Source organism: Sphaerodactylus townsendi, linkage group LG08 (assembly GCF_021028975.2).
Source record: "Sphaerodactylus townsendi isolate TG3544 linkage group LG08, MPM_Stown_v2.3, whole genome shotgun sequence".
Lineage (NCBI taxonomy): Eukaryota > Metazoa > Chordata > Lepidosauria > Squamata > Sphaerodactylidae > Sphaerodactylus > Sphaerodactylus townsendi.
The window spans coordinates 35,439,952-35,466,414 of NC_059432.1; the positions used below are offsets into that span (position 1 = coordinate 35,439,952).

Consider the following 26,463-nt stretch of genomic DNA (forward strand, 5'->3'; position numbering starts at 1 on the left):
GAGGAAAAGAGATTCCACCTAAACATCAGGAAAAACTTCCTGACTGTCAGGGCTGTTCCACAGTGGAATGCGCTACCTAGGAGTGTGGTGGAGTCTCCTTCTTTGGAGGTTTTTAAACAGAGACTGGATGGCTATCTGTCAGGAGTGCTTTGATTATGTGTTCCTGCATTGCAGGGGGTTGGACTTGATGGCCCTTGGGGTCTCTTCCAACTCTAGGATGCTAATGTTTACAGTAAAGAAAAAAAAACTATCTGAGTAGCTCTTAAAATTAAAAAAGCGAAATGTAATAGGATATTTTTAAAATGTTAATTTCAAGAACAAAGCAAAATAACAGTGCAGTCCTGAACATGATTATTCAAAAATAAGTTCTCTTGAACAAACGGGGTTCACCCCCTCGGAAGTTGCAAGTAAGGCGTGCATTTGTTCTTTAAATCTCTGAATCGCGTCCGTCACCCATGGTTACGGAGAACAACAATGGATGAACTTTTTTGCCTATATACGCAGACAGGAAGAGCGCAGCTATGAGGTGAAGGGCCAAGAGAAACTGGCAGGGATAAAAACACACACCCTTTTTTCTCTGGCAAACGCCCCGGTGGTCTTCTCGGAGTTAAGGTTACTCGGTCTACAACGGCAGACTTCCGCCGGGCTCACGCCACATCCGCCTAGTGCCGGATGTTTATAAAGTCGCACTTCCGCACTAGCGTCCTCGTCTCTGTGGTTGTCGGTGTCGACGGCTGAGTGGGCCCTTGTGCGCCTGCGCGAGCCGGGCCCCCTTAGGCCGCTCCTGCCAGCGCCTCCCCAGTCGTCTCGGATGCGCGGCGCGGCACCGGCCGGTGGGCGCTGAGGCGAGCGGCAGTCCCGGGCGCCCCGCCCCCTCCTCTCCCTCCGCGCCGCCGTGAGGGGCCGGTGCGCCGCCGCCGCCTCCCCGTCCCTCCCCGCCCCCGGCCGCGCCGCTGGCTCCCCCGGGGTCCCGCGTCGGCAAATGGTCGGGCCGGAGGATGCCGGAGCTCAGGGCGGCGCAGCCTTGCTTCCCTCGGGCCGGGCGGAGGAGGAGGCGTCGGCGGCGGCGTCGGAGGAGAAGGACGGCGAGCGGGATGGGAGCCTGCAGCGCTACTTGGCCGGCAAGAGGCCTCCCAACGGGGATGCCTGCGGCGGCGGCAGGATGACCAACGGCGATGCCGGGTTCCTCCTCCCGCCGCCGCCTCAGGACGGCTCACCGAGCCCGGACGAACCGCCGCTGCCGCCTCCGCCAGGGGAAGAGAAGCTCCACAACGGCGGCTGCGCCTTTCTCCTGCCGGCCCGGCCGAGCGGGGTAACTCTGGAGGAGCCGCTGAAGAGCTGCAGCCTGGCCGGGACGGCCTTGTCGCCCTGCTCCTCTTCCTCGGGCAGCCCTTCGCCCGTCTCCGAGGAGGCCGAGAGCCCGGCTTCCCCTTCCCGGGCGCTGCCTTGCCTGGCCTCCTTGGCCTTCATGGACATCAGCCTCAGCTCCCGCAACACCTTCGAGGTCAGCCGCCGCCGCAGCGCCCCGGACCCCTGGCAGCAGCAGCAGCCGCCCTCCTCGCAGCAGGAGCAGCAGCCCAGCGCCAATGCAGCAGCTGCAGCCGCCGTGGCCATGGCCGAGCAAGGCGACGGGGCCAAGCGGCTGGGCGGTATCGGCGGCTCCAGCTTCGCCGAGTTCTTCACGAGGTAAATGACTCACCCTGCAGCCGCTCCTTGGCACTCCTAGGGAGATATGCGACTGACACCCCAAAGGCTGCTGGAGACCCTGGATGTCAATCCAAGGTCTCTGAAGGGGAAAGAGCAACCAGCCTTTGGGGTGTGGGCTCGCAGATGCAGAGCAGGACCCCAGCTTCATCTGCTGGAACACTGGGTGCAAACCCTGAAATGTGTCTTTCTATGCTGTCCTCACCCATTTAAGTCCAATAGACTTCAGTCAACTCTGAAGAACGTAACTCTACTTAGGATGGTACTACTAAAACCAGACCACTTGAGACTGTACTGAGAATAATGCATTTCAAACAGGGCATTTCCTGTGCTCCCAGAAGAACTGGTATAACGTTTGATCTGGGTAGTACAGTTCCTTCTTGTATGACCTGATTAAACTTTTATTTGGTTGTGGTCTGTGGGGGGGGGGGGGGGGGGCACATCTAGAAGAAACTTTCAGACAGGCTAAGTTGCACTTAAGTACCTTTTATGCAAATTTAATTTCTGTTGAATGGTTATTGTAAACTGGGCAATTTGTTTTGTAGCCTAATCATATGTTGATTTTATTCAGAAGAGTGTATTGGGGCCTACTCTTAGGTAAGCATGCATGTGATTGCAGCCTTTGATAAAATTCATGTACATTCTTGTTTTTTCTGAGATTACAAGTATACCATTTTCACTTACCATTTGAAGCATTTTAAAAGCAGAATGCTTCTGTTAAGACTTTTTGGATTAAAAACATTTCAGGAAATTTTTTGATTAGTACAGTGCCTCCATGTACCGTTCCATCATATCCCTGTAAAATGTTACTTCAGATGCTGCAAAACTGATATATGTTATCAATTTGCTGACTGTGAGACTGAACTTAGACAGTTTTGTCACCTCTGAAAGAACGCACCTCTAGATAAACAAATAGTGCTTACTTGATTGGCGAAATCCAGTCCCTCTGCATTTTTCTATAGTGATTGTCCAAGGACAATTATGTAGCCAGTGGGAACATAGCTACTGTAAACGATTTGAAATACCAACGTGTTTTAACAATTTCTTGTCTGTTACATATTATAATGTAAGGCAAATGATAGCTTTTGAGGCTCCACCCTCTCAGGTTTCGCCACTTTTTTACTATTGCATTCCCTCCCTTCCCCATCAGTCCCTGAGCTTCAGGTGTTGTTGGGAACGAGGTTAACAGCACCTATAACTCCCTCAACCTAGCTGGACTTCTCTGGCACTGTCTTCTTCCTTGGCTGTCACGAGAGCTCTTCTTTTAAGGGCTCTCTCTTAACCCTCCAATTCCCTGATCCAGTCCCCTTCCAGCTTTCCTGCCCTGCTCCTCCTCTCCACTCCCAGTTGGCTTGTTAGGAAACAGTTGGCTTGTTAGGAAACAGGGAGAGTGGTGTTACTCCTGAAGGTCTGGAACCATGTCAGTCACTGAGTCTTGCTATGTACAAGGCATCACCCTTCACTGTTGCTTCCCTTGGGTGATTATTTCCTAGTGCCCCTTCTTCCCTTACGGTTGAGCAAGTGTTCTTGTCAATTGACTTGTCTTTCCTTGTGTTTCCTGGCACTTTCTCCAGTGCAAGAGGTGCTGCTGCGGGTACGGTGGAGTCTGGGCTCCCACTGAATCCCAGACAAACTCTTACTACTTATTTCCAACTACGTGTGAGAATCCAATCTAAGAAGTTCTAGAATGATTGTTGGTAAGAAGATTGTCCTCTTGTTAAAACAGTCATAAAGTTGGGGGCATATAGGATATGTTATCCATCCTATATCACAATTCAGGAAACTTTTAGAGCATTCCCGACAGATTGCTATCCAGCTTCTGAAAGCCTCCAGCTGGTGAGATCCCATTACGCTGGTAATTGCCATCAGGAGCTTCCTCCTGATATTTAGCTGAAATCTACTATCCTGAATCTTGAGCCCATTACATCTAATCTTGCCCTTTCGAACAGCAAAGAATAAGTCTTTTCCTTCTGTTGATGTCAATGCTGAAATTTTATGCTGTTGAAGACTGATATAAAATGTTCCAAGTTATATGGAAAGCAAAGCATTCCATTGGTATTAGCTCTATATTGTGGACTAAAATTAAAGAACCAAAGTTTTATATGGCTTCTGTAGACATGGTGCTGAAAATGTTGACTGGGGTTAGAGTTTTTCGCAGTGGCAGGCGACTAATAAGGCGTTTAACGTTACTTCTGGGAGGTGCATGCTAACTTCCAAAATACAAAAGTTGTTTTTTATTTACTGGAACTTTGTTTTACTGCTGATCATTTCCACTTTTCCAGACTAGCATTTTAAAAACTCTACATGGAATAGCATATGCTGTTTCAACCTTCCTCCATACTAGGGACTGCATATCACAGTCTTGTGCACTTGATGGGATCCAAAGCCCCCAACTGGCTCAGTAGTTTTAATGGGGGGGGAAACGTGAAAAGGAGGAAGGCGGATGAGCAAACCCAGTGAAATAATCTTACTAACTGTTGTAATCAGCTGAAGTTACTGATCAGCCTGAGAGCACAATTGACCAGGTAGGGTTACGTACTGTACATTCTACATCACATTGTGTAGTCCTCTTGTTTGGTAACTATTAGATGCCATTCTATTATTTACTGTTAAGTGTTTTTGTTTGGCTTAGCTGTCACCCATGCAGAGTGTCCTGGAAAAATTACTGATACAGTTTCCTGTTATTCTTGTCCTGTACTGCAGTTGAAATTTTTAAGGTCTTGGAGTATATCTTTTATGTTACAGATGAAGGTGTTAAATAGGGAAGCGTGCATTTTATCTCTAGCGATAACAATTAGAGATTGTAGTAAGAGGTTGGCATTTCTGTTTGTGAACAAGTATCAAAAAAGTTGGTGTGGGACCAGCAGACTTGCAGGACCGTCTATTCCGTTAAATCCCTCTACAGACACTTTAGTCATCGAGTGAAAACTTGCTCATGGTCCGTGGCCTGAGGGAAGTCTGGCGATCATAACCAGGGCCAGGTCCTTTTCAGCCCTGGCAGAACGCTGTCTAATGAGACCAGGGCCCTGCAGGATTTGATGCTGTTCTGCAGGGCCTGTAAGACGGAGCTGTTCCACCAGGCAGATGGCTGAGGCAGGAACGCTTACCATCTCTGGCCTCCCCCTTTCGGCCTCCCCAACAATACCATGTTTTGAAGCAACAAGGCTGTTTTGTCTGCCCCTTCTTTAAGATGTATGGGGCTCAATATAGTAGAAACATCGCCATCTGGTTTTAGTATATGGACGTATAGTTTTTAAAGTATTTTATTAGGAGATATTTATAATTGGTATGTATTTATATATTTTATGTTGGAAACTGCCCAGAACCCAAGTTTGGAAGGGCGGTATAGAAATTTAATACAATAAAAATAAACAAGTAGAAAACATTAATTATTAAAAAGTCTGTGTAGACTACAGCAGCACATTCTCTGACTGATTAGTGTCTGGTATATAACATCTGAGTACTGACAGAGGCTGGTCTGTCGAAGTTATGTATTATACCATTTTCACTGACTCATGCTTTTCTCAAGCTCAGTTCAAAGTACTTGTTTTGAACTTGATATCAGTCACACATGTACTACAGCCCTCCTTGCATTAATGATCTTAGTTAAAAACTACACACATCTGAACGTAGATATGTAGATTAATCCATTTTCCCTCAACTATGGTTGAACCATGAACCTGCATTTAAAATCACATGTAATTGGATTTAGTTTTTTAACCCAATGGATTTTAATCTGGAGAACCGAGTTCGATTTCCCGCTGCTCCACATGAAGTCTGCTGAGTGACCTTGGACCAGTCACACTTTTCTCAGAACTCTCTTAACCTTCGCAGGCGGGCCATGGCTAACCAGCTCTGTTGCCTTTAAAACCCTTTGGAGTCGCCATAAGTCTGTTGTGACTTGATGGCACTATCCACCACCAGTTGTTCACACAAGAAGGTGTGATGATGGACCAAGGTGCACGTGTGAACCTTGCAGCATGATACATTTTTGCAGATTTTTGCTTGAAAGCAGTTAAGTAATGCTGCATTCTTGTACCAAATTGGTAGAATCTTGTTGTCAATCTTGTTAAGGTTTGTTCTCTGGGTTCTGAGAGGGACATTGGTAGTATTTTAGTGTATGAAGGCTGTCGGGCATTGTGCCACTTGAGCTATCAGTGACTGCTTGGTTAATCAGAACTCTGAATGTCATAATTCTTAAAGATTAGTCTGACAAGCTGCATGCGGGAAATTTTCCCTGCTATAAAAGTTCCCATGTTGCAGATGCTTGATTGGTCCTTTAAGTGACGAGATTCTCTGCCTCTTATTGGAATATCTCACTGAGGTGTCACAAATCACAGGTTATTTTTTATAGAGCTATAATGAAATGTAAACAGGCGTTTGCTTCTCTAGTTGATTTTATGGTCAGATTGGTTTAGCATAGTGGTTCTTAAAACTTTTTTGACCACTGCCCCCCTTGGTTACATAAACTTATACCCAGTGCCCTCTGCCCTAGTCTATGAAAGGCATTATTGAGAATACCAGTTTGCATGACCCACAACGGAAGATAACAATAACATTTGAAATAGTAACAGCAAAAACTTGAAAAATTACTAAGGGATAAAAACATGATGAAAACAGTTTCTAAAAATGCAGTTTACTGGTCTGACTAGAACTCTGGCAGCATGTACTAATTACTAAAAATTCTGACAGTTCCCACCAGATTTCAGCAGTATGTAGAGGCAGAAACATGGAGTGTCATTTGAAAGCATCTAGGCTCTAGCCTGATCAGTTGTAAATAAATTGCCCCCTGCTTCACCCTTGCCTCTTAGCACCTCCCAGGTAATTCCACCAACCCCAGGGGTGGTACCATCCACTTTGGGGATGACTGGGTTAACACCTTGAAACAGAAGAAACAACATCACAAACTATTGTTCTGAGTCCAGACTGTGGAATCTGTATGGAAGCTGATGATCTCCAAACTTTGAGTTGTATGAGTAATAGACATACCTAGAAGCTAACTGGTGAGTCTGAGCACATGCAAAGGAGGAGTGGTCATTTCTTACTCAGCTAAGATTCAGGGACACATGCTTCATGATAGCACCACAGTTATTTCACTTCGACACTGGGGCTGCAGGTATAGTGCCTAAAACAACCTGTTAATATGAGAGCTCAGTGAACCATGTAAGTTAGGTTTTGATATTTGCCATTCATGAATTAAAGAGCATTTTGAATATTAATAATATTGGGAGCATCATTTGGTTTTCTGAAAAACAAGTACTGTTAAATAAATTGTATGGTTGGGCATTAATTGAAAATGCTTGAAATATGCATTGGGGGCATACATTTATTTAGAATTAATTGGGGTGAGTTTGGTTAACGGGCTTGGTAAGTATCTGGTTTTTGGTGGCACACTATTTGTAAATGAATGTTCAGTGTATGTCCCACAGAGAAAAGAAATATGATTTGACGTATGGGGACAAAAATGACCAGTGGTTAGGGAGGAGAGACGTAAATGGCCAAACTTAAGTTGTGAAGGCTACTCACTGTTTAATTCATGCCTTTTATGATGCTGTGTGACATCAGGATATTTTAATATGTATTTGATTTGCTAGTTATCACTATTTGTGTATTTGTAATTTGCAGCTAAGGAAACCCTTAAGGATGTTAGCTTTTTCTAATAATGGCATATCATTTGCGCAAATAGATACTGAAGAGTACTAATGCATTTCAAAACTGAATAGATGTAGTAATACAGTGTATCCTTCCCCATTTAATAACTGGCTTTTCTACTACTGTGGGAATAGGAACGTCACTTAACCTACTTAAAAAGCTGCTAGACTTGAAAGTTTTTTGAGCAGCCTAATGTGTAGTGGCATGTTTTCCTGTGCTTTAACTTGCAGTTGTGGGTGATTTCTCAAAAATCTAATTTTGTTACAATTGAAACAAATTAGATTGGCACAAATTGCATAATCTTAAAGGAGTAGTTCACTTTTCTGTGCTCTTTTGCCACTGTATTGTGTTGGTATAATTTTGTCTGTCGCATAGCTGACGCCAAATACGTTTTCAATTCTGATGTACATTGCTGAAGACTAAAGTTGTTGTTCCTGGTGTAACTTGGCCTTTACCTTTCAAGTTTGTGGAGGCGGTGCTTATCTGTGTACTGAATGACTTTCACAGGTATCAATTTCACCTTTGCCTCAACTTGATCCAGAGTGTTAGAAAATGTCCTAGCCTTCCAGACTCCGTTCATAGCAGTAAATAGGAGCCATGGATTTTCCTCCTTAATTAAAATACTAATTGATTTATATAGGGTACCAATTGTTCAGTACGTTTAGCCTTGATCTTTGTTTTTCCCTGTTTCTTCTTGAGCCACAATGTCATTACTAGATTTATGTATTTGCATGTGTGTCTCCAGTTGGCAAACATCTGCGGAGGTCGGTCTAAAAACTTCCTAAGTGGAACGCAGGCACTTCAAGTGAATAATAGCTTCTAGTACCATTAGTTGCATATTTAAGAATAGTATTAATACTTTATCAGGTATTACTATATATATTTAACCACAGTGGTGATTAACGTGGTGAGAACCAAGCTCTGACTTTATTTGTAGGACTGTCACTATTTACGAAATCTAACTATCTTTGGTCATAGCTACCCTGTTTCCCCGAAAATAAGACATCCCCTGAGAATAAGACATAGTAGAGGTTTTGCTGAAGTGCTAAATATAAAGCATCCCCCGAAAGTAAGACATAGCAAAGTTTTTGTTTGGAAGTATGCCCGTTGAACAGAACACCAGAGCATGCAGCTGTGGAGTGAAAAAATAAGACACCCTGAAAATAAGACATAGCGCATCTTTGGGAGCAAAAATGAATATAAGACAATATCTTATTTTTGGGGAAACACGGTATATTCTTCTTACTTCAGTACTTATACTCTGCCTTACAAATAATTAAGCTGAAGCAATTTGCTTATATAGATTGTGGCTTATTTATTTTGCTTCCATGATTTTTCACTCAGGAAAGCCCCCCCCCCCCATAAGAACTGGGGTTGGTAGAAGGAATGAAGTCCTGAGAACTGATGTTAGCTGATAAAGCAAAAGCCCTAATACTCATGGGATAAACATTCAAGACTTGCAAGTGCTATAGTTTGTGTTGCCTGTGAATCATTGGGAGTCACTCTTCCAGTTTGTATTTGATGGATAATACTTCTGGAATTGTGCTTTAGTGATGTGGGAAGGAAAATTTTCAGTAGATATTATACTTTTCCATGTAATATTTTGTTCCACATTATTAATTAATTATTTAATTATTAAACTTGTAAACTGTCCTCCCCCAAAGGGCTCAGGGCGGTGGACAACAGAATAAAACAATAAGATCCTAAAAAATACACATAATAAAAAAAAAGAATAAAACCATACTCAGGATAAAATACCATAAAATAGGAGCAATACTGTAACAGATGGCGACAAACCCACCCTCCTCCATACCCGCAAGAGGCCTAGATGGAATGGGGCTTATAACAATCAACCCAGCTGGCCAAAACGCCTGGCGGAACAGGTCCGTTTTGCAGACCCTGTGGAAACTTTGCAAGACCCACAGGGCCCTGTGCTCCAGTAAGGAGTCTGGCTGCCGCATGTTGCATGAGTTTAAGCTTCTGGATCACAGTCAGAGGCAGGCCAGCGTAAAGCGAGTTACAGTAATCAAACCTGGAGGTGACCGTTGCATGGATCACTGTGGCCAGGTCAGAACGGGAATGATATGGGACCAGTTGCAGTGCCTGCTGCAGATGGTGGAACGCTACCTGGGCTGTCCAAGTGACCTGGACCTCAAATGACAGCGTCGAGTCAAAAGTCGCTCCCAGGTTTCTGGCAAACGAGGCTAAGTGCAAAGCCTTGCTGTCCAGTGTAGACAGGCAAAAGTCCACCGGTTACTCCCCTCAACCCAACCACAGGACCTCCATCTTTGCTGGATTTAACTTCAGCCGACTCGCTCTCAACCAACCAGCCATAGCCTCTAAACAACGCTGGGGAGCTCCAGGGGCTGAAGACGGGCAGCCCTCCATTGTGAGCGCGAGCTGGGTGTCATCCGCATATTGGTGACACTGCAGCCCAAAACTTTGGACCAAACTCATCAAGGGGTACATGTAGATGTTGAAAAGCATCAGAGAGAGGATCACCCCCTGCGCCACCCCCCAAGATGATGTCTGGAGTTCTCTCCCCTCAATGTCACCTGCAGTTCCTTAAGCTGGCTGGAGCCAGCCAGCTCAAGGCTGACCCTTGGACTTCGATATTGGTGAGACGGCAGACCAAAAGGTCATGATCAACGACATCGAACGCTGCAGTGAGATCTAACAATACCAGCAGCGACGAACTTCCTCTACCCAAGTGGAGCTGGAGTTCGTCCACAACAGCGACCAGTACCGTCTAGGTCCCATGGCCAGTGCGGAAACCAGACTGGAAGGGATCCAATACGTTAGCATATTTAAATATAGTGTACATAAAGTCAGGCAGGGTATAAATCCAAATTCCTATAATTTACAGCACAGGTGTCAAACTCGCGGCCCTCCAGATGTTATGGACTACAGTTCCCATCATCCCCTGCCAGAACACTGCTGGCAGGGGATGATGGGAACTGTAGTCCATAACATTTGGAGGGCCGTGAGTTTGACACCTATGGTTTACAGGGATATTGTTCTGCAGAACAATCATGTTGGATGAGCTAAATGTGAGATAGGAAGCATTAACAACCCTCGTGCTTATACATGGTCCAGGTTTGGATATGGCATGTTTGTTTCCTTTTACTGATCTTCTTTAATCCTGTAGACAGTATTTGATGGTTTAAATTATTATTTTTAACTGTAAATGCAGTCTCTATTAAGTTAGGAAGCAGTATCATCAATAAAGCTTTCATTGTCTGAGCAGTCCATTGGTTGAGCATAACAGTGCTGTAGGTTTTCTTGTTCCCAGAAAACCCACATCATTGTTGTGTTTATAAAGTATACTTTTTGAGGTAGTGGTGGTATTGCTTGCTAACTTGACAGGGACTGCATTTACAACTGAACATGCTGTGGGAGCAATTTTCTACCTTACTCCAAGCATACTGTTGACTCATATCATGGTTCTCTACAGTGGCCTTTTGGTTATTGATATATAGTTCGGTGCAGTTTGGTTTTGGGGAGCCAAAGTTATGGACCCCCAAAAGGGGAGCCCCTATCCCCCATTCTTTCCAATGGGAGCAAAGGAGATGGGGGGCTACCCTTTTGAGGGTCCATAACTTCGGGCTCCCCCAAACCAAACTGCACCAAACTTGGGAGTATCATCAGGACAGTCTTCTGATAATACCCTGAAATTTTGATCCTGATACATCTAAAAATGTGCCCCCTACAGGCACCCCCAGAAATTTGCCCAAGATTCTTGGTTCTGCAGTGACTTAGCTGCATTACTGTCAATGGGGAATTTCTGGTGGAGGGCTGTGGGGTGCACATTTATGAAGGTACAGTCACAAAACTTTCAGGATATCTTCAGGAGAGTCTCTGGATGACACCATCCAGGTTTGGGGCACTTTGTTTCAGGGGGTTCAATTCTATGGGACCCAAAAAGGGTAGGGCCCATCTCCCACTGCCCCCTGGAGCAAAATGCACCAAACTTGGGGGGTATCATCAGGACAGTCTCCGTGGGATTCGGATCAGCAGCCGAACCACGTATTTATTTTTTGGTGTTTTTTCAAGTTTTGGGCTGCAGGGGGTGCATTTTAGATGTATTGGCACCAACATTTCAGGGTATCATCAGGACAGTCTCCTGATGATACCCTGAAATGTTGGTGCCAATACGTCTAAAATGCACCCCCTGCAGCCCAAAACTTGAAAAAACACCAAAAAATAAATACGTGGTTTGGCTGCTGATCCGAATCCCATGGATTCGGATCCCATGGGATTCGGATTGCTCGGATTCAGACACTACTCGTTCCGAATCCATCTGAATCAGTGCAGATTTGGTCCGAACCCGGATTCGGACTGTCCGAATCCCCACCCCTACTAGAAACTCACTGGATAAGTCACACAGGCTGACAGTGGTTTTTGAGAAGAGATCTCTCTTGTTCAAAATAATGGGGGGAGGCCTGGTGGGTGGAGCAACATCAGAAGAAACATCAGCTGACACTTTGACTGCATCTGCTCTTTGCCAATTATTTAAAAAGTCTCCAAAGTGCAAAACATTTTTTAAGTGTAGAAATGAATACTGAAGTCACTTCTGTCTCCAGTTGGGTAGTTTCCCAAAACTTAACTGACCTGGCATCTGCTAAGCAGGTTGAGCTTGCAGAGATGGAGATGATCGCAACCGAGGCATTCCTTTTGCGGGAACTGGTGCCCTGCTGTGGCAACCAAGACCAAATGCAAGGAGTTGTTGCCCGTGCCTCCTGGGTCTCCAGCCAGCAGGAACTCTTGGGGGTGACCTCCTCAGGATCTGGGGCAGCAGCTGCTCGGAGAGGCTGGCCACATAGCAGGGCAGCTGGGTGTACTCCATGCGACTCCCTTGGGAGCACGAAAACCTTGGACAGGAAGGCGCACATAGCTGGGTCTGACATCTCTGATCTGAGCAACTGGCTGATGAGAAACAGAACCAAAGGTAGGCAGGTGGGCAGTAGGTGGTGTATAGATGAGCCGCCATCCCAGTTGGCTGCCTCGTACACAGCCAGTTCTCCAGCTAAGCTTGCTGAGATGCCATTAGGGCCTGAGCAGCCTGCCAAGGGGCGCATGGGTCCTTAAGCTGAGTGCTCCAAGACTGGCCTGGCAAAACACTGGGGATGGGGATGAGGCCAGAGAGGGTGTGCTCCTTCCCTGGACTTGTCTCTGCATCCAGTGTCTTGCCATGCTCGGAGAGAAGGAAACTTAGCTTCATTTTAAACGCACCATTCCTTTAAAACACAGCTTAGTTTTCCTCTGAGTGCTTTTTGTTACCACTGGGAATTTTTCCCATGTACCTTTTAATTCCCTGCAGCATACCGCTGAGGGTACATTTACCCCCGATTGGGAACTGCTGTTCTAGAGCAAAGCACTGAGCAGTTGCATGTAATTTCTAAGGACTAGGTAGTTTATGCCAAATTTAGAGTTGGGTTTGCATCCATGCAGTCAGGGTAAAAAAATGGAAAATTCCACAACACAGTAAACATGAAGATCTTGTGTTGCAGCTGTGGGTCAACAATTTCATTTAAAATGGCATTTGAAGGAGCGAATGTGCCCTCTTGTCGTGTGCATCATCTGTATTATTTCAACAGGACTTCTGGCTTTAATTAGCTGAACACTTGAAAAACAGTTTATTTTTTGAAGGACATGCTTTTGTGGGCAATTTTGGAGGGGCAGGTTCTATATAAATTCAGATGGAAAATTCCCCTGTTCTGTATTTATTTGTTTAAATGCCTGACGTTGCTCACAAAGCAAAAACAATATAATAAAATAATATTGTGCCAATAATAAAACAAGCCATGAAGACAGCATAAAATAATTTAGCAGCTTGAAATAATATTCATAAACCATCCTCACTTTAGTAGCAGGCTGTCAAAAAAGATGAAATGTCTCAGTTGAAAGCCTTAGTTTGGAGAAATATTTTGGTCTGGTGCCTAAAGGATAGTAAAGTTTAACTGCTGGATAATTTTCAAGGGAAAGGCATTGTAGTCTTGTCTGGGTTGAGCTTCAGTTTATAGGTCCTTATAACTTTCTCCAGGTATCTGAGGATTTCTACAGACCTTCTTGATGCATCTGATAGAAGATATGAAGCTAGCTGTCATCTCTGTATTGGTGTTACCTCAAATTGGATGATTCAACTGCTGCTGATAAATGGGATCCCACAGCAAAAATGTCATAATGGGCCAATTAGCAGTCCACCGGCTCCACTTTCTGGAATTGGCCCACCGAATAAGAGTGGAACAACCCAAACATGGTACCTTCCACTCCCAGCCCTGCTAGCCTCTCCATAAGGAAGCTGATGCTATCAAAAGTTGCCAAGATGATCTAGTACAATTAACCTTCCTGTAGAAGGTTATCCTTCAGTGCAACCAGCTTTACTTTCATCCTGAACCCAGACCTAACTTTTGATTGAAATATATCTAGATTACCTGTTTCTTCTATGATAGGATGAGATGTCTCTGTTCCATGTTCCTAATTCTTAGGTAGCTACTTTCACTGCACCTTCAGAGCTCATGCACAGCTGTCTATTTATTCTAGACCTGCACTGGACACTACAATAAGCAACTGTGCTTTCAGTTTCATTCAGCATGGTAATCCAGATACCCAACAAATTTTTTGTGTTTTTTGGATGGGTTCTGATCTGTGATCATAGCTTTTTGTTGCATTCAAGTTCACTCACAAGCAGCCTCTTTTCTCAGACTTCTGCATTCCAAGACAGCTTCTCAGATCAACAGAAGAATATAACCATTCCAGCTATTCATGATTTGTTCTTGGGACAAATTCTCCCTCTTGTCTTCCTTCCAGCCTTCCCTCCCAGCTAGTGATTACTCACTGAACAGGTTTGTGCAGCTTCAGTCTCCCCCAAGGGGAATTTTAAATGCAGAAGACAAAAGATCTCAATCACATTTATTTATATTGCCAACACACAGTAAACATTGCTACATACAAAATGTTGTAGGAGGGTATCTTGATCTTGAGTGATTCCCACTGGTTGCTCTGAGGAACTGGTAAGCAGACCTTCAGTCAACATCTGTGGAGATGTGTTTCTTTCAAAAGAGGGTGCAAGACCCTGATCTATGGTCTTCCGGGTAGCAAGACAATGCAACCTCCAGAGGCCACAGATATAGCAAAATAAGGGGAGAATGGCTGTCAGAGGCTGTGACACCAAAGTAAAAGTGGTAAACCATGCTGCATGAAAAGGGCCTTGAAGGAGAAAACTGCCACAATGGCAACCAGTTCACCCTAGTGTGGCTACAGGGATATACCATGTCCCCCGTTTGACAACCAGTCAACCCAGATGACTGAGATGAAGTCAACAAGAGGTAATATACAACTCTCACCCCCCTCGTCGAGGCTGTGGAAGGATAACCATCTTGTTCGAATTAGATTAAGGAGGCAGTCAGGAGGGCCTTATGGGAAGAGTTACAACAGATCCAGGTGCATTCCCCTCCTTATTTGCCCTAAGTTCTCATTGCTCCATTTTCCCCACAGATTCCCACCACCTGTTGCCATCAACAGGTATGGCTACAGGGAGGGACGACTGGATCATTTAAGGGCATGAGTATCAGTCCTTACTGTCTAAAGCTATCATGGTGCAGAATCTTTCCAAGGAAAGGAAGCAAAAGGGACCCAAGAAGACCAGGTTAAAATCCTTCAATAGATCCGTCCCTTCCTTGAATACTTCCTTGAAAACAAACTTTGGTGTGTCCCCTGCATCGACCTTCCATCTCTTGAGACCCCTTCTTCACATGCAGAATAATACAGTTTCAATCCACTTTCACAATTGTTTGCAAGTAGATTTTGCTATTCCGCACAGTAAAATCCAGCTGCAAAGTGCATTGGAAGTGCATTATTCTGTATGTGTGGAAGGGGCCTAAATGAGGACCCTTCTGTCTAACCTTCTAGTCTTTTATACCGGGTTGGGGGACATACTATGGAGACACACTTGCTTGCCACAATTTGCGTCCAAGAGTAGTACAACTCAAGCACAAGGTTAATGTGCCCATGAGAACAAGGCCAGGAATCTCATGAGGAAAACATCTTATCACTGGCATGTTTTAAAAATAGTAGCACTTTGGTAGTAGTTGAGATATCTCTGATAGTTTTGTGACCTTTAAAGGCTTATAATTTATTTTTATAGCGTATATCTGTTCAGTTGCTATAGTAATGTCTATTCAGATGTCGCCCGGGGAGTAGATGCTACCAAAGTTAGTCAATGGGTGTTATGAAGCAGATGTACATGCTAAGTCGATTCAGCAGAATTTTGTCAACAGCAAAAGTTAAATCATTAGAAGTATAAAACTTCTGAAAAGTTTGAAATCATGGGTGTATGTGTTCAGAAATGGAAACTATGTGTAAAACAAAAAATGTACAGTACGTTCTTATCAAACTATCATTTATTTTATTGCTTTAATAACCACATGGGATAAATCCTATAATAGTTGTATAATTGTCGAAGGCTTTCATGGCTGGAATCACTGGGGCATTGTGTGGTTTCCGGGCTGTATGGCATGTTCTAGTAGCATTCTCTTCTGATGTTTTGCCTGCATATGTGGTTGGCCTCTTTAGAGGATCTGATGGTAGTAAAGCTTTACTTGCTTTACTACCATCAGATCCTCTGAAGATGCCAGCCACAAATGCAGGCGAAAGGTCAGGAGAGAATGCTACTAGAACACGGCCATACAGCCCGGAAACCACACAACACCCCAGTTGTATAATTATTGGAATCAAAATTTAATTTCAACTTCAGTTACTTTTGCTGGGGGCCCTAAACCCTTAATCCCCTATCTGTTTCCCAATTACATCTGTTGCCGGTCGATTTTAATTTAAATGTATTGTATCTAGCCTGGATTAGATTTTAATTATTATAGCTGTTTTAATTGTGTTATTAAATTGAATTTTATATGCTATGTTTATGCTGTCAGCCAGCCTGAGCCCTTGTGGGGAGAGCAGCATATAAATAGAAATAAATAAATAAATGCAATTCAGAGTATGGTTACAGTTACTGTATAAATACTGTTAATCTACTGCTACCTATTATAAGGAACACATTAAATTTAAGTAAGATTGGGTCCAGGAAAATAACTTTGTGAGGTATTATATAGCAATAGAAATTGTATACAGGTTATTTTTAACCAATACATTACATTTGGCCTCATTTCTTCTGTATCCACTTATAACAGCTTTTGCTTTCCCAAAGCCATTGTGCCCCTCCTTACTTGCAAGATGACATTAACGTTTTGTATGGAGGCCATTAGGCTAGTGACTTGGGGAAGGAGTGTGCTAAGTTTCCAGAAGCTGTTAGAAGCTCATTCTGCTATGAGAGTCAGTACTTTCTGTCCTAGCCCTATGCTTGAATCTGTATCAGGCCACTAGCCTATCAGTATTATCTACTTTGATTAGTCGCAGTGCTCTGTGATCTCAGAGATCTTCATCCCTTACTTCCTGATCCTTTTAACTGGAGATGTGCGAGACTGAGCCTGAGCCTGGCTTCCTTAAAGTCTGGATTGGCAGCCTATCACGTCGTCATGCTTTAATAACCCATTGATAGTAAGGGTAGGGGCATGACCATGTACCAGTAGTTGATAGCAGAGGGAAGTGAACAAAAGACATCTATAAAAGCATGCATTCTGCAAAGGTCCAAAAGCTTCTTACAACTTGAGAGATGCTCTTTCAGTCTTCCTACCTCTGTCTTTATGTTCCAGTGGTACAGAGTCTGTTCTGACTGTTCCCAGGACTTCCATAGGATCCTTCATCCTTGTTCAAACTGAATTGCCTCTCCTTATTACATCTGCATTTTTGGCATACTGTGAATTCTCTCCCCTTGCTTCTCACAGCACTTAAGATGACTTCTTAAACTTTCTAAGTGGGACCTGTTACAAAATGATAAACATGCTCTTAGAATAAAGTAGGCTTATCTGTGGGGATGAGACAATTAAATCATAAGTTACATCCCAGGAATATCCCCCATACAGTGTGTGCATCCCTAGTATTAAAGAGCTAATTCCTTTTGCCGTGTAAGATTTTCCATGGTCAGCCCTCACATTGCTGCCTAGGGATGCTGGCAGGTGCAGTGTTACAGTTCTCTTAGAATACATTGTTCATCCTAGAAGAGTGGCGGATCACACAGTTGGCACACTTACATACTTGCTAACTCATATAGATGTGCAGAGACAGTTGCACATTCTAACTGCATGTTTGCCCTCAATTTTGTACTGTTTCAGAAGCAGTTTGTCTGTACAAATGTTGAATGCATTCTGAACTTTAAGACCGCTAGTCCTCTAGTTGTGGACAGATTTACTTCATGCACACATTTGAAGCCATATTAAATTTCAGGACCCTGCACTATATGGAACTGGGGGGGGGGGGGGATCCTATTTCAAATGAACTGGCACTTGATGCCCTTTTTTGTGGTCTATCCATGCCCTTATCTATTCCCACACAAACCATGAAGAAAGAAAATAAAATATTTAGGCACCCTTATGTGATACTCTCCATGTGTTTAAAGATGCTTGGTCCAGAGTGGATTTGATTTAAATCACTAAGTCAGTAAGACTTGTGATTGTGCCCCTTCTTACTTCATTTTTTAAACCTAAAGACTCACTCTTGCTGGTATAATCTTAATATTAACAACTAGGGAAAGGTTTCATTTTTTAGAATAATAACTTTTCAGATTAGTTTTACAGTTATAGTAAAAATTACTGATTCAGTTATACTATTAGAAATACATAGATAATTATACAGCTGTTGTGAGGTGAACTATTTTCAGTTTCATTCGAGCTACCAGGCCTTGCATTTCTTTGCTGCAGTGTTTGCATTTTGCATACATGCCTGCCTGACACATAGGTAGAGGAGTTTCATTAAAATATTCCCAAACTGTGTCGCTTTTATGGCCTGCTGCCATTGCAGATGTTCTCCTCCAGACTATACACACAAAGCTCCCAAGGCTTGTGGAGTATTCGTCCCCAAAGGTTCCACTTTCATTTTTACTTCTTGCCCCTCCCTCCTCATATTTAACTCATGTGCAGATCTATTCCACTCCAAACAATCTTCTATTAATTGAAGTTGAAAACTAAGTACTTAAGAGGTAAGGGGGTTTATTCTGTGTACAGAGATTTGCAAGGGAGCAATGAAATTAAAGTCTTTTAATCATCTCTGAATATTTTATAACTTTTTACTACGAAGAAGAGGCATGTTATCTCTGCAGACACAATTTCACATTTTTGAGAACTGCAAAACCAAACATTTGTGATAATATCTGCTAGATGGAAAAATTGCTCCAAATAGATCTTAAAGAAACCTCTTGAAGAGTATAACATTATAAATGGATCAATGGAATTCATTTACCAAAAAAGTATACATTTTATGAATATACAGTTTCATGCTAGATAATTGAAAACTAATCCTCATTTCATGATGAATAGCTTTTGGACTATAATATTATCTTAAACAGAAAATTATTTGATCTTTAGATAGGTTTTTCTTCAAAAAGCATTTAATTAAAAACCCAGTTTAAACAAAAAATATCCCATTTTAATTTTTTTATCATTGATTTTTGTCCGCCATAGTTTGATTACGCTTCAAAGTGTCTTGAGACTAACATTGACAGAAGATTTATTTTCAAAGGCACCTAATAATAGTAAGGTTAAAAATTTATCCTTTAATATTGAAACTGGAAGAAATAACGTTTCTCAGGTCTCAATTAACAGTTGAAAGTTCAGCAAAATGTATAAAGTTGGAAGGTTTAAGGCTAATGAAATCATACCTAAACTTTGCTACTCATAAATATTACAACATATTTAGTTTGGTTATATGGATTTTAAAAGAGTTAGTTCTTTATGGTTGTACTACTGAAATAATTTATGCTTAAGGTTATACTGTTAAATAGCTAAACTTTGTCTGACTAGCAAGAAATTTTAAGATTGGCAAAGTAACTTTTGATACAACAATTTTTTTCCCTGTTTTTTTCCTGTCTCCTGATAAAAATGTCTTGAAGGTATTCTGGTAAACAGTTAATATCATGATTTATAATTTAGGCTCAAGAAACTCAAGCCATCGTTTTAATTTCAGCTAATGTCCTTTTCTTAAAAACAGGAACTTCTTTACCAAAAGGACAAAGGAACTCAAACCTGCGGTCCACAGTGCTCCTGGCTGGAAATTGTTTGGAAAAGTCCCACCTAAAGAGAATCTTCAGAAAGACTCCAGAATAATTCAGCAGGTGATTTATCTGTAATGTTGTATATATGGAATCATATCCTATTTTGTTATTTAAATTTCAAACAGCAGATTTCCTTAAAGTGTTCATAATGGTTAGGATAATGTTTTCTGGAATCCATAAGTATTTTAAAGCTATTTTATTCTTATTAATTCTGCATAACGGCAGGCACTGTGTGGAAGTCATGTGCATTTAAATAGCTTAGCTGAAATTGTAAAGAGCTCATAGCCTATAACCACAGTAATCATAAACTTACCAGGATGGTAATGGCAGGAGAGTTCATCATGTGGCAACATGATACAAGTTGGGGGTCCAGTTCATTCTGTGATCTAACTGACATGTTCACATACATCACAATGATTTGGTTCAGAACCAGTGTGAAACTATGGTTTAGTTTAATTGTGGTTAGCTTACAAAATCAGGGATTTGTACACATGAAGCTTCCTTATACTGAATCAGTCCTTCAAGATCAGTATTGTCTGCTCAGACTGGCAGCTGCTCTCCAGGGTCTCAGGCAGAGATCTTTCACATCACTTACTGCCTGGTCCTAAACTGGTGTTGGCAGGGCCTGAACCTAGAAGCTCCTGCATGTGAAGCAGAGGCTCTCCCCAGACACCATTGAATCCTGGCTTGTTGCAGCAAAAACCAGTTTTAGTATCCTTGATGTTTCTCCCAATTTAAGGCCCAGTCGGTATCCAAGCCTGGTTCCTGGCTTCCAATTGACAGCAAAGCTTTGCCTTGTCATCAAATATTACCGTATATACTCATGCATAAGTCGACCCAAATATAAGTCGAGGCACCTAATTTTACCACAAAAAACTGGGAAAACTTATTGACTCGAGTATAAGTATAAGGTGGGAAATGTAGCAGCTACTGGTAAATTTCAAAAATAAAAATAGATACCGATAAAATTACATTCATTGAGGCATCAGTAGGTTAAATGTTTTTGGATATTTATTTCGAAGAAAAACGGTAAACTAGCTCTGTAAGTGGAAAAGAGGGTCAACAAAAACAATATGGTATCAACAATAACTTTAAAAGTGCAAAAACCTTAGCTCAATCAGCAACCAAGCTAAAACACAAGAGTTAAAATCCTTCAAAACTGGATTCCTCCTCATCATCTGTATGTCCAAATGTAACCCAACTTAGATTTTGAGGGATATTATCAGAAATGGAAAAGGAGTTCAAGTCTTTGCCAGTGTGATCCCACCTTCCTACCCTTAACATTCACCAGACTTACAGACCAGAAACTTTAAATGTGTTTTCTGTTTCATAAACAGTAGTGTGCAGTATAACAATGAAATATGGCAAACCAATACAGAAACAATAATCAACATATAATAGTTCTGGCCTGCTATGCAAAACAGACTAGCAGGGTCTCAGTCCTTTACCATTCTCTCTAGCTGTGTCCTGTGGCACTGTTGATGCAGCTGCAGGCCTCTTAATAATTCTGAGGAAATGGAGCCTTTTCTTCCTCATATGGAAAATCTGAGCTCTTTAGCTCCCCCTAATGGACCCTGGGTTACACAAGCAGAGCTTCAGCTATAGCACATACAGTTGTATATAAATCCCGTATATACTTGAGTATAAGACCCGAATATAAGATGAGGGGGGCTTTTTCAGCATAAAAAATGTGCTGAAAAAGTCGACTTATACACGAGTATATATGGTATTTGATGGCAACACAATGGTTGGAAATCTGCATGTAGGAACACCCAGCCACTCTTAGAACAGCAAGCAGTCTTCAAGCTGTGCCCCCTCCTACCAGACTAGCGGTTTCCAGTCTTTCACATTAACTTTTTCTTCGGAAAAACTGAGGGAAAAGTCTCTTGCCCTTGCTATTAGTTCCTCTCCCCAGTACAAACTCAGCCAAACCCATCTTTCTAAACATCCTGCCTCTGTTTAGTGCCATCGGGTATGCTTGCGGCAAATTCTGCATGCCTCTTCCTTTTCTTTTCATCTGTCTTGTATGCCCAGCGTGTCACCTACCACATACAACTTGAGACTGTCTTGGGTACTGTTTTAAATAAGCAAGCTGTGGGAATGTGATGCGGAGTGTATTTCTCTTGATTCAGCTGGAACTTCCAGCAACTTTCAGTTCTGTCTGCCAGGGTATATCCTTCTGGAGCTACTGACTGAGAGTTAAGGGCTCAAATTTCTAGTGGTTTTGCTTCTACTTGACTGACCATTTCCAGAAGGAGTAGCATTGGGAACATTTGTTCAGCACTGTGGAAGTTCTTCTGTAGTGGTCCTTAGGATGTGGGAGCATTCCTTTTGAAGGAACAAATTCATAGCTTGAGGGTGGAATCCAGATGGAGAGGCAATGCTGCCTTGAGCATTGTGGAAAAGCAAGATATAAATATTTACATTAATCTCCAGTGTAGTACATAGCACCTTTGGCTGGTTTGCCTGTTTTAGCTCTTCTTCAAAGAGGGAATCTAGCCTGTAAGCAGTGGTGGGATTCAGCAGGTTTGCACCACTTCGGCAGAACCGGTTGTTAAAATAGTGCTTGTAAACAACCAGTTACATTATTTGAATCCCACCACTGCCTGTAAGCCCCGTACAGCAGCTTCCTTAGAGTGATGGCAACTTTTTTCAAAATAAATCAATAGCTGCTGTAATGCATGTTCGATTTATTGCCTCTAAATTAGATTATTGTAATGTGCTACATTGAGTTGCCTTTGAAAACTGTTTAGATGTTTCAGCTGGTTTAGAACATGGCTGCATGTGGTAGGAGGAGTTATTATCAGCATAGCATACCAATTTTGAATGATTTACGTTATTATTACTAGCTGTAAAGCCTGGTGTACAAACAAATACAGAGGGCCAAGGTGGGTTAATGGCACCCACTAAGAGGGCCAATCCCCCCTGTCTTTCCTCCCCTGCATCACAGCTCCCTTCGCATCCTCCTCTTTTTCCTAGATGCCTGCATCAGCACGCAAGGGCTAATGGTGCCCAACTAGGCGGCTGACCCCTCCTGCCTTTCTCCAGCCCCGTGTCGCCAGCTCCCTCCTCCTTCTCCTCCCATTCCTGGATGCCTGCTCCTCCTCCCTAATGCTTATATTGCTATGTGACAGTTAATGGCACAGTTGCCAGCAATTGCGACCCTCCCATGGGGAGTGGCTGACGTCTGCTGCTCCTCAGGCAGATGCAGACAATACAGTGACTGTAATTGTTCAGCAGTGGGGGGAAAGGACAAGCGTGCAAGAGGGAGAGTAACTGCCATGTTCCACTGTTTGGTGGGTCTTGTTTTTACCTGTTCTGTGTAAGCCCCACCCCAAATTCGTGTGTGTGTGGTGACTGGCTGGAAGTGGTTTTCACAGTGATTGGTTGGAAGAGAGTCATTGCCACCACGGCTAGCCTTTTATTTAATAAAATTGTTATAGTTGTTGTTCACGACAGTAACAATAATATTTATTCAGTTTATATACCTCTATCCCCACGAACGGGCTCAGAGTGGTGATTAAAAACCTGTTCCTAGGCCTTTTTGAATATAGTTGGTTTGACCTGTAAAAGTCCTATGTGGCCTGGGGCCAGGTCATTTGAAGAATTGCATCCTTCCATTTTGTTCTGCCAAGATGCTATGAGTGATCATCACAGGCCTTCATCTGGGTCCTTCCTATGAGTGCTGCAAGTTGTTTCTGTGGTTGTTCTTTATGTCTGGAATGACTTCCCTTTGGAAGTCTATAAATGTTCCTCCTTGGCCTCCTTTTGGTATCAGCTATAATCACAAATATTTTTAGGTGTTTGGCTGAGTATTTTGATTCTCTTTTAAATTGGTTCTGTAATGACCATTTTATGCTGATTTTAATTTATGTCATTATCATAAGCTTCCTGAAGCAGACTGGGAGAGCAGGGTATAGATAATACTTAGAGTATCTGTGGACCAAAGCCCTGGAAGAGTCTGTGTGTAGCACCTCCCCGTCTCCTACGGTACATCCAATTGACCCACCAATTAATTTCCCCAGGGAAAAAGGAAGCAGGAATAGCTTTGAGTTTGAACTTGAACAAGTCAGATTTAAAAGGGGATGGAGCCTTGTGGGAACATTCTGGGGTAGGGAGTTTTAAGATAAACATGGACTTTGGTCGCACAGGGGACACGGGTAATCCTGCGAGATACGCTGGGTGGTGGCTCAGTGGGTGGTCTTCACCTCATATCAACTGTGTGCCTGATGAAGTGATCATTGGGTACTTTGGAATCTGTGATGGTGGAGACTGCTCAGACATCCACTTAATACAACAATGGAAGATCTGGCTGCTACTCAAGAAGCATATCCTCCCTAATTCACAGTTGTTGTGTGAGATTCAGCACATTATGAGCATGTCCTCCACTTAGTCTTCATATGCCACAGGAAATGCCAACCCTGCCTCAAATGCCTTCTCCATGAGCATCTGGTTACCAACTATGATTGCAGATATCATTCTTTTTACAGCTGCTGTCTTTGAATCATGGGGTGGGGGAATGAGCCCCATTAGAGTAACGTAGCTTGGTTTCCAGTGATCACTGGTATCAGCTTCACCCTTTTGATCACCTGTGTATGTTTGGAGGAGAAAGATAGCCATGACATGGCCACTTGACTGATTCTTTCATGGCATTGCTGGGGGAGTATAATCATAGTCCTCCTGACCATCTCCCTGGAAAACCAATAGCATATTGCCTTGGGATACTATTTAATGAACTCTTTCTGGGATTCTTTGCAGAGCCATACATCTCTAAATGCAGTCCATCTATTCTCACTTCAGTCTACTTCTTGACCCTCAGGGTTTTTGGGGGGGATTGGAAGTTCTGGCTGTCATTGGCCAGAAACAATAGAAAGTGTGATACCATGGTTTGGCAGATTATAGTCCTCAGGTTGTCTTCTCGAGTACTTCTCCTCAGACCAAGCAAGGTATCTGTGATACATTAGTTATTTACAAAGAAGTTATGAGGTGTGCCTTTGCAGTAGTGATGTAGTGGTTAAAAGTGGTAGACTCTAATCTGGAGAACTGGATTTAATTCCCCACTCCTCCACTTGAGTGGCAGACTAATCTGGTTAACCAGGTTTGTTTCACATGAAGCCTGGTGGGTGACCTTGGGCTAGTTACAGTTATCTAGAACTCTCACAGCCCCACCTATCTCACAAGGTGCCTGTTGTGGGGAGAGGAAAGGAAAGAAGTTCATAAGCCTCTTTGATAATGGAGCTTTCTAGGAAATGTGGTTTGACAGTGATTATCCCTTAGTGCAAGGCAACAGGGAGCCTTGAGAAGGAATATGTGTGGAGAAGCACCCTTCCTCCCAGTCTGCTGTGTCTGGGGAATGAGTGTTAACAGGTAGATGACGTGCAAGGACTCACAAGTCCATTTTATTTCCCTTCTCCCACTGTCCCTTTCCCCTGAAAAGCTCCCCTCGCCTTTCAACTTTCTTGCTTCCTTCTTTCTTGTCAGTCAACAGCCAACCTACCTTTTTCTGCCCCCATGTTCCACTGCCTCTTGTTTACTCCCACTGCCAGGCTGTACCCAGAAAAACTATGGCCCACTTGTACAGTGCTGACCACTTGGCTGGGCCCAGTTGCACAGCGGGGAACATATAAGGATTTTGATGGGGGTGGGGTTACCTCACTCATCCACTTTCTCACCCTATTTCCTCTTTCCCTTCTCATGGGAGCTTCCATGTTCTCACCTTTTCCTATTTCCTCCTCTCCTTCCCACCCATCAACCTCTTGACTTTATATTAGCTCCTCAACTTCAGTTATATTTATTATTTATTTGCTTCATTCAGCTCTGCCTTTCTCAGGTTTATATCATTCTCCTTTCTTCCACTTTATTATCACAATAACCCTTCTGGGTAGGTTAGGCTGAGAATGTGTGACTGGCCCAAGGGCAGTCAGTGAACTCCATGGCAAAAATTGGTATTTGAACCTGAGCTTCCCAGTTCCTAGTCTGAAACTTGAACAGTAGTGAACAACCAAGCCTTCACTCAAAGTAGTGATTAGCCAAGACTTCACTCAAAGGCTAAAACGAAACTAGCAGTACAGTCTAAAGTAACAGTACAGTTTGAACTAGCAGTACAGTTGTGGTTACATAACAGTGACCACAGAGGGCATTTGTTTCTTCAATCTGCAGGTTTCTATTATTGGGGAGGGGGACTTCCAGTGGGCTTTTTGATTTAAAGTTTTCAGATTTTTCTGCTTTTCTCAGGTTTGTGGAAAGATCTGGTTTGTTTGTTCATGGTTCCAGTCTCTGGATTTAAGTATCCACAGATTTAATGACATTGAAAATTAGTTACATTTGATGATCATTGGATGCTTGGGTAAACCACATTATTTCTGAAGTGCAAGCCAACATTCCATTGGTATTGCTCTAGGTGAGGATGGGAGGGGTGCACTGCATATCTAGACCTTTAAGGGGCAGAGCTGGGAAGTAGGGAGTGGCCATCTGTTACCTGGCAGATATGGAATCGAGGGTATTGGGCTGCAAGCATTCTCCAACTATTTCGGTCGGATTGAGGGTATGGAGAGGCAATTTCCTAGCAAGAGTCAGCATTGTGAGAACAGTTTTGAATTTGAGCTGCTCTTTCCAGGCGTGTTTGAAACCAGAGTAGGCATGGAGTTGCACCGGGCAACGAACCAGGATGAAACCGGGATGTCACAGTAGCATGCAACTATAGTTAGTATAGTGACTCACAATTCACATTACTTGTTAACTCCTAAGCAGTGATTTGGGTTAATTCAAACATAGCACAAATTTGGTTGTGGTGGGTTTTCCGGGCTGTGTGGATCTTGTTCCTAACTTTTTGCCTGCATCTGTGGCTGGCATCTTCAGAGGTTATCACAGAGAAAAGTCTGTTTCACACTATGTCTAGTGAGAAGGGAAAGTTTAGTGTGGTATATTTTCCATGTCCCAGGGTG

General features: G+C 43.0%; 1 protein-coding gene across 2 annotated transcripts in view; it reads left to right on the forward strand.

Annotated features, from left to right (window-relative positions):
- The first annotated feature begins 712 nt into the window (after positions 1–712).
- Positions 713–26,463, forward strand: part of TBC1D12 (TBC1 domain family member 12) — a 53,714-nt gene continuing 27,963 nt past the window's right edge. The window contains exons 1-2 of one of the 2 annotated variants that reach the window (XM_048506054.1): positions 713–1,686; positions 19,456–19,579. In XM_048506054.1, coding sequence (XP_048362011.1) covers positions 983–1,686; positions 19,456–19,579 — 828 coding nt within the window. In that variant the 5' untranslated portion in view covers positions 713–982. The remainder of the gene's footprint in view (positions 1,687–19,455; positions 19,580–26,463) is intronic. The other variant, XM_048506052.1, reaches the window with a different exon arrangement.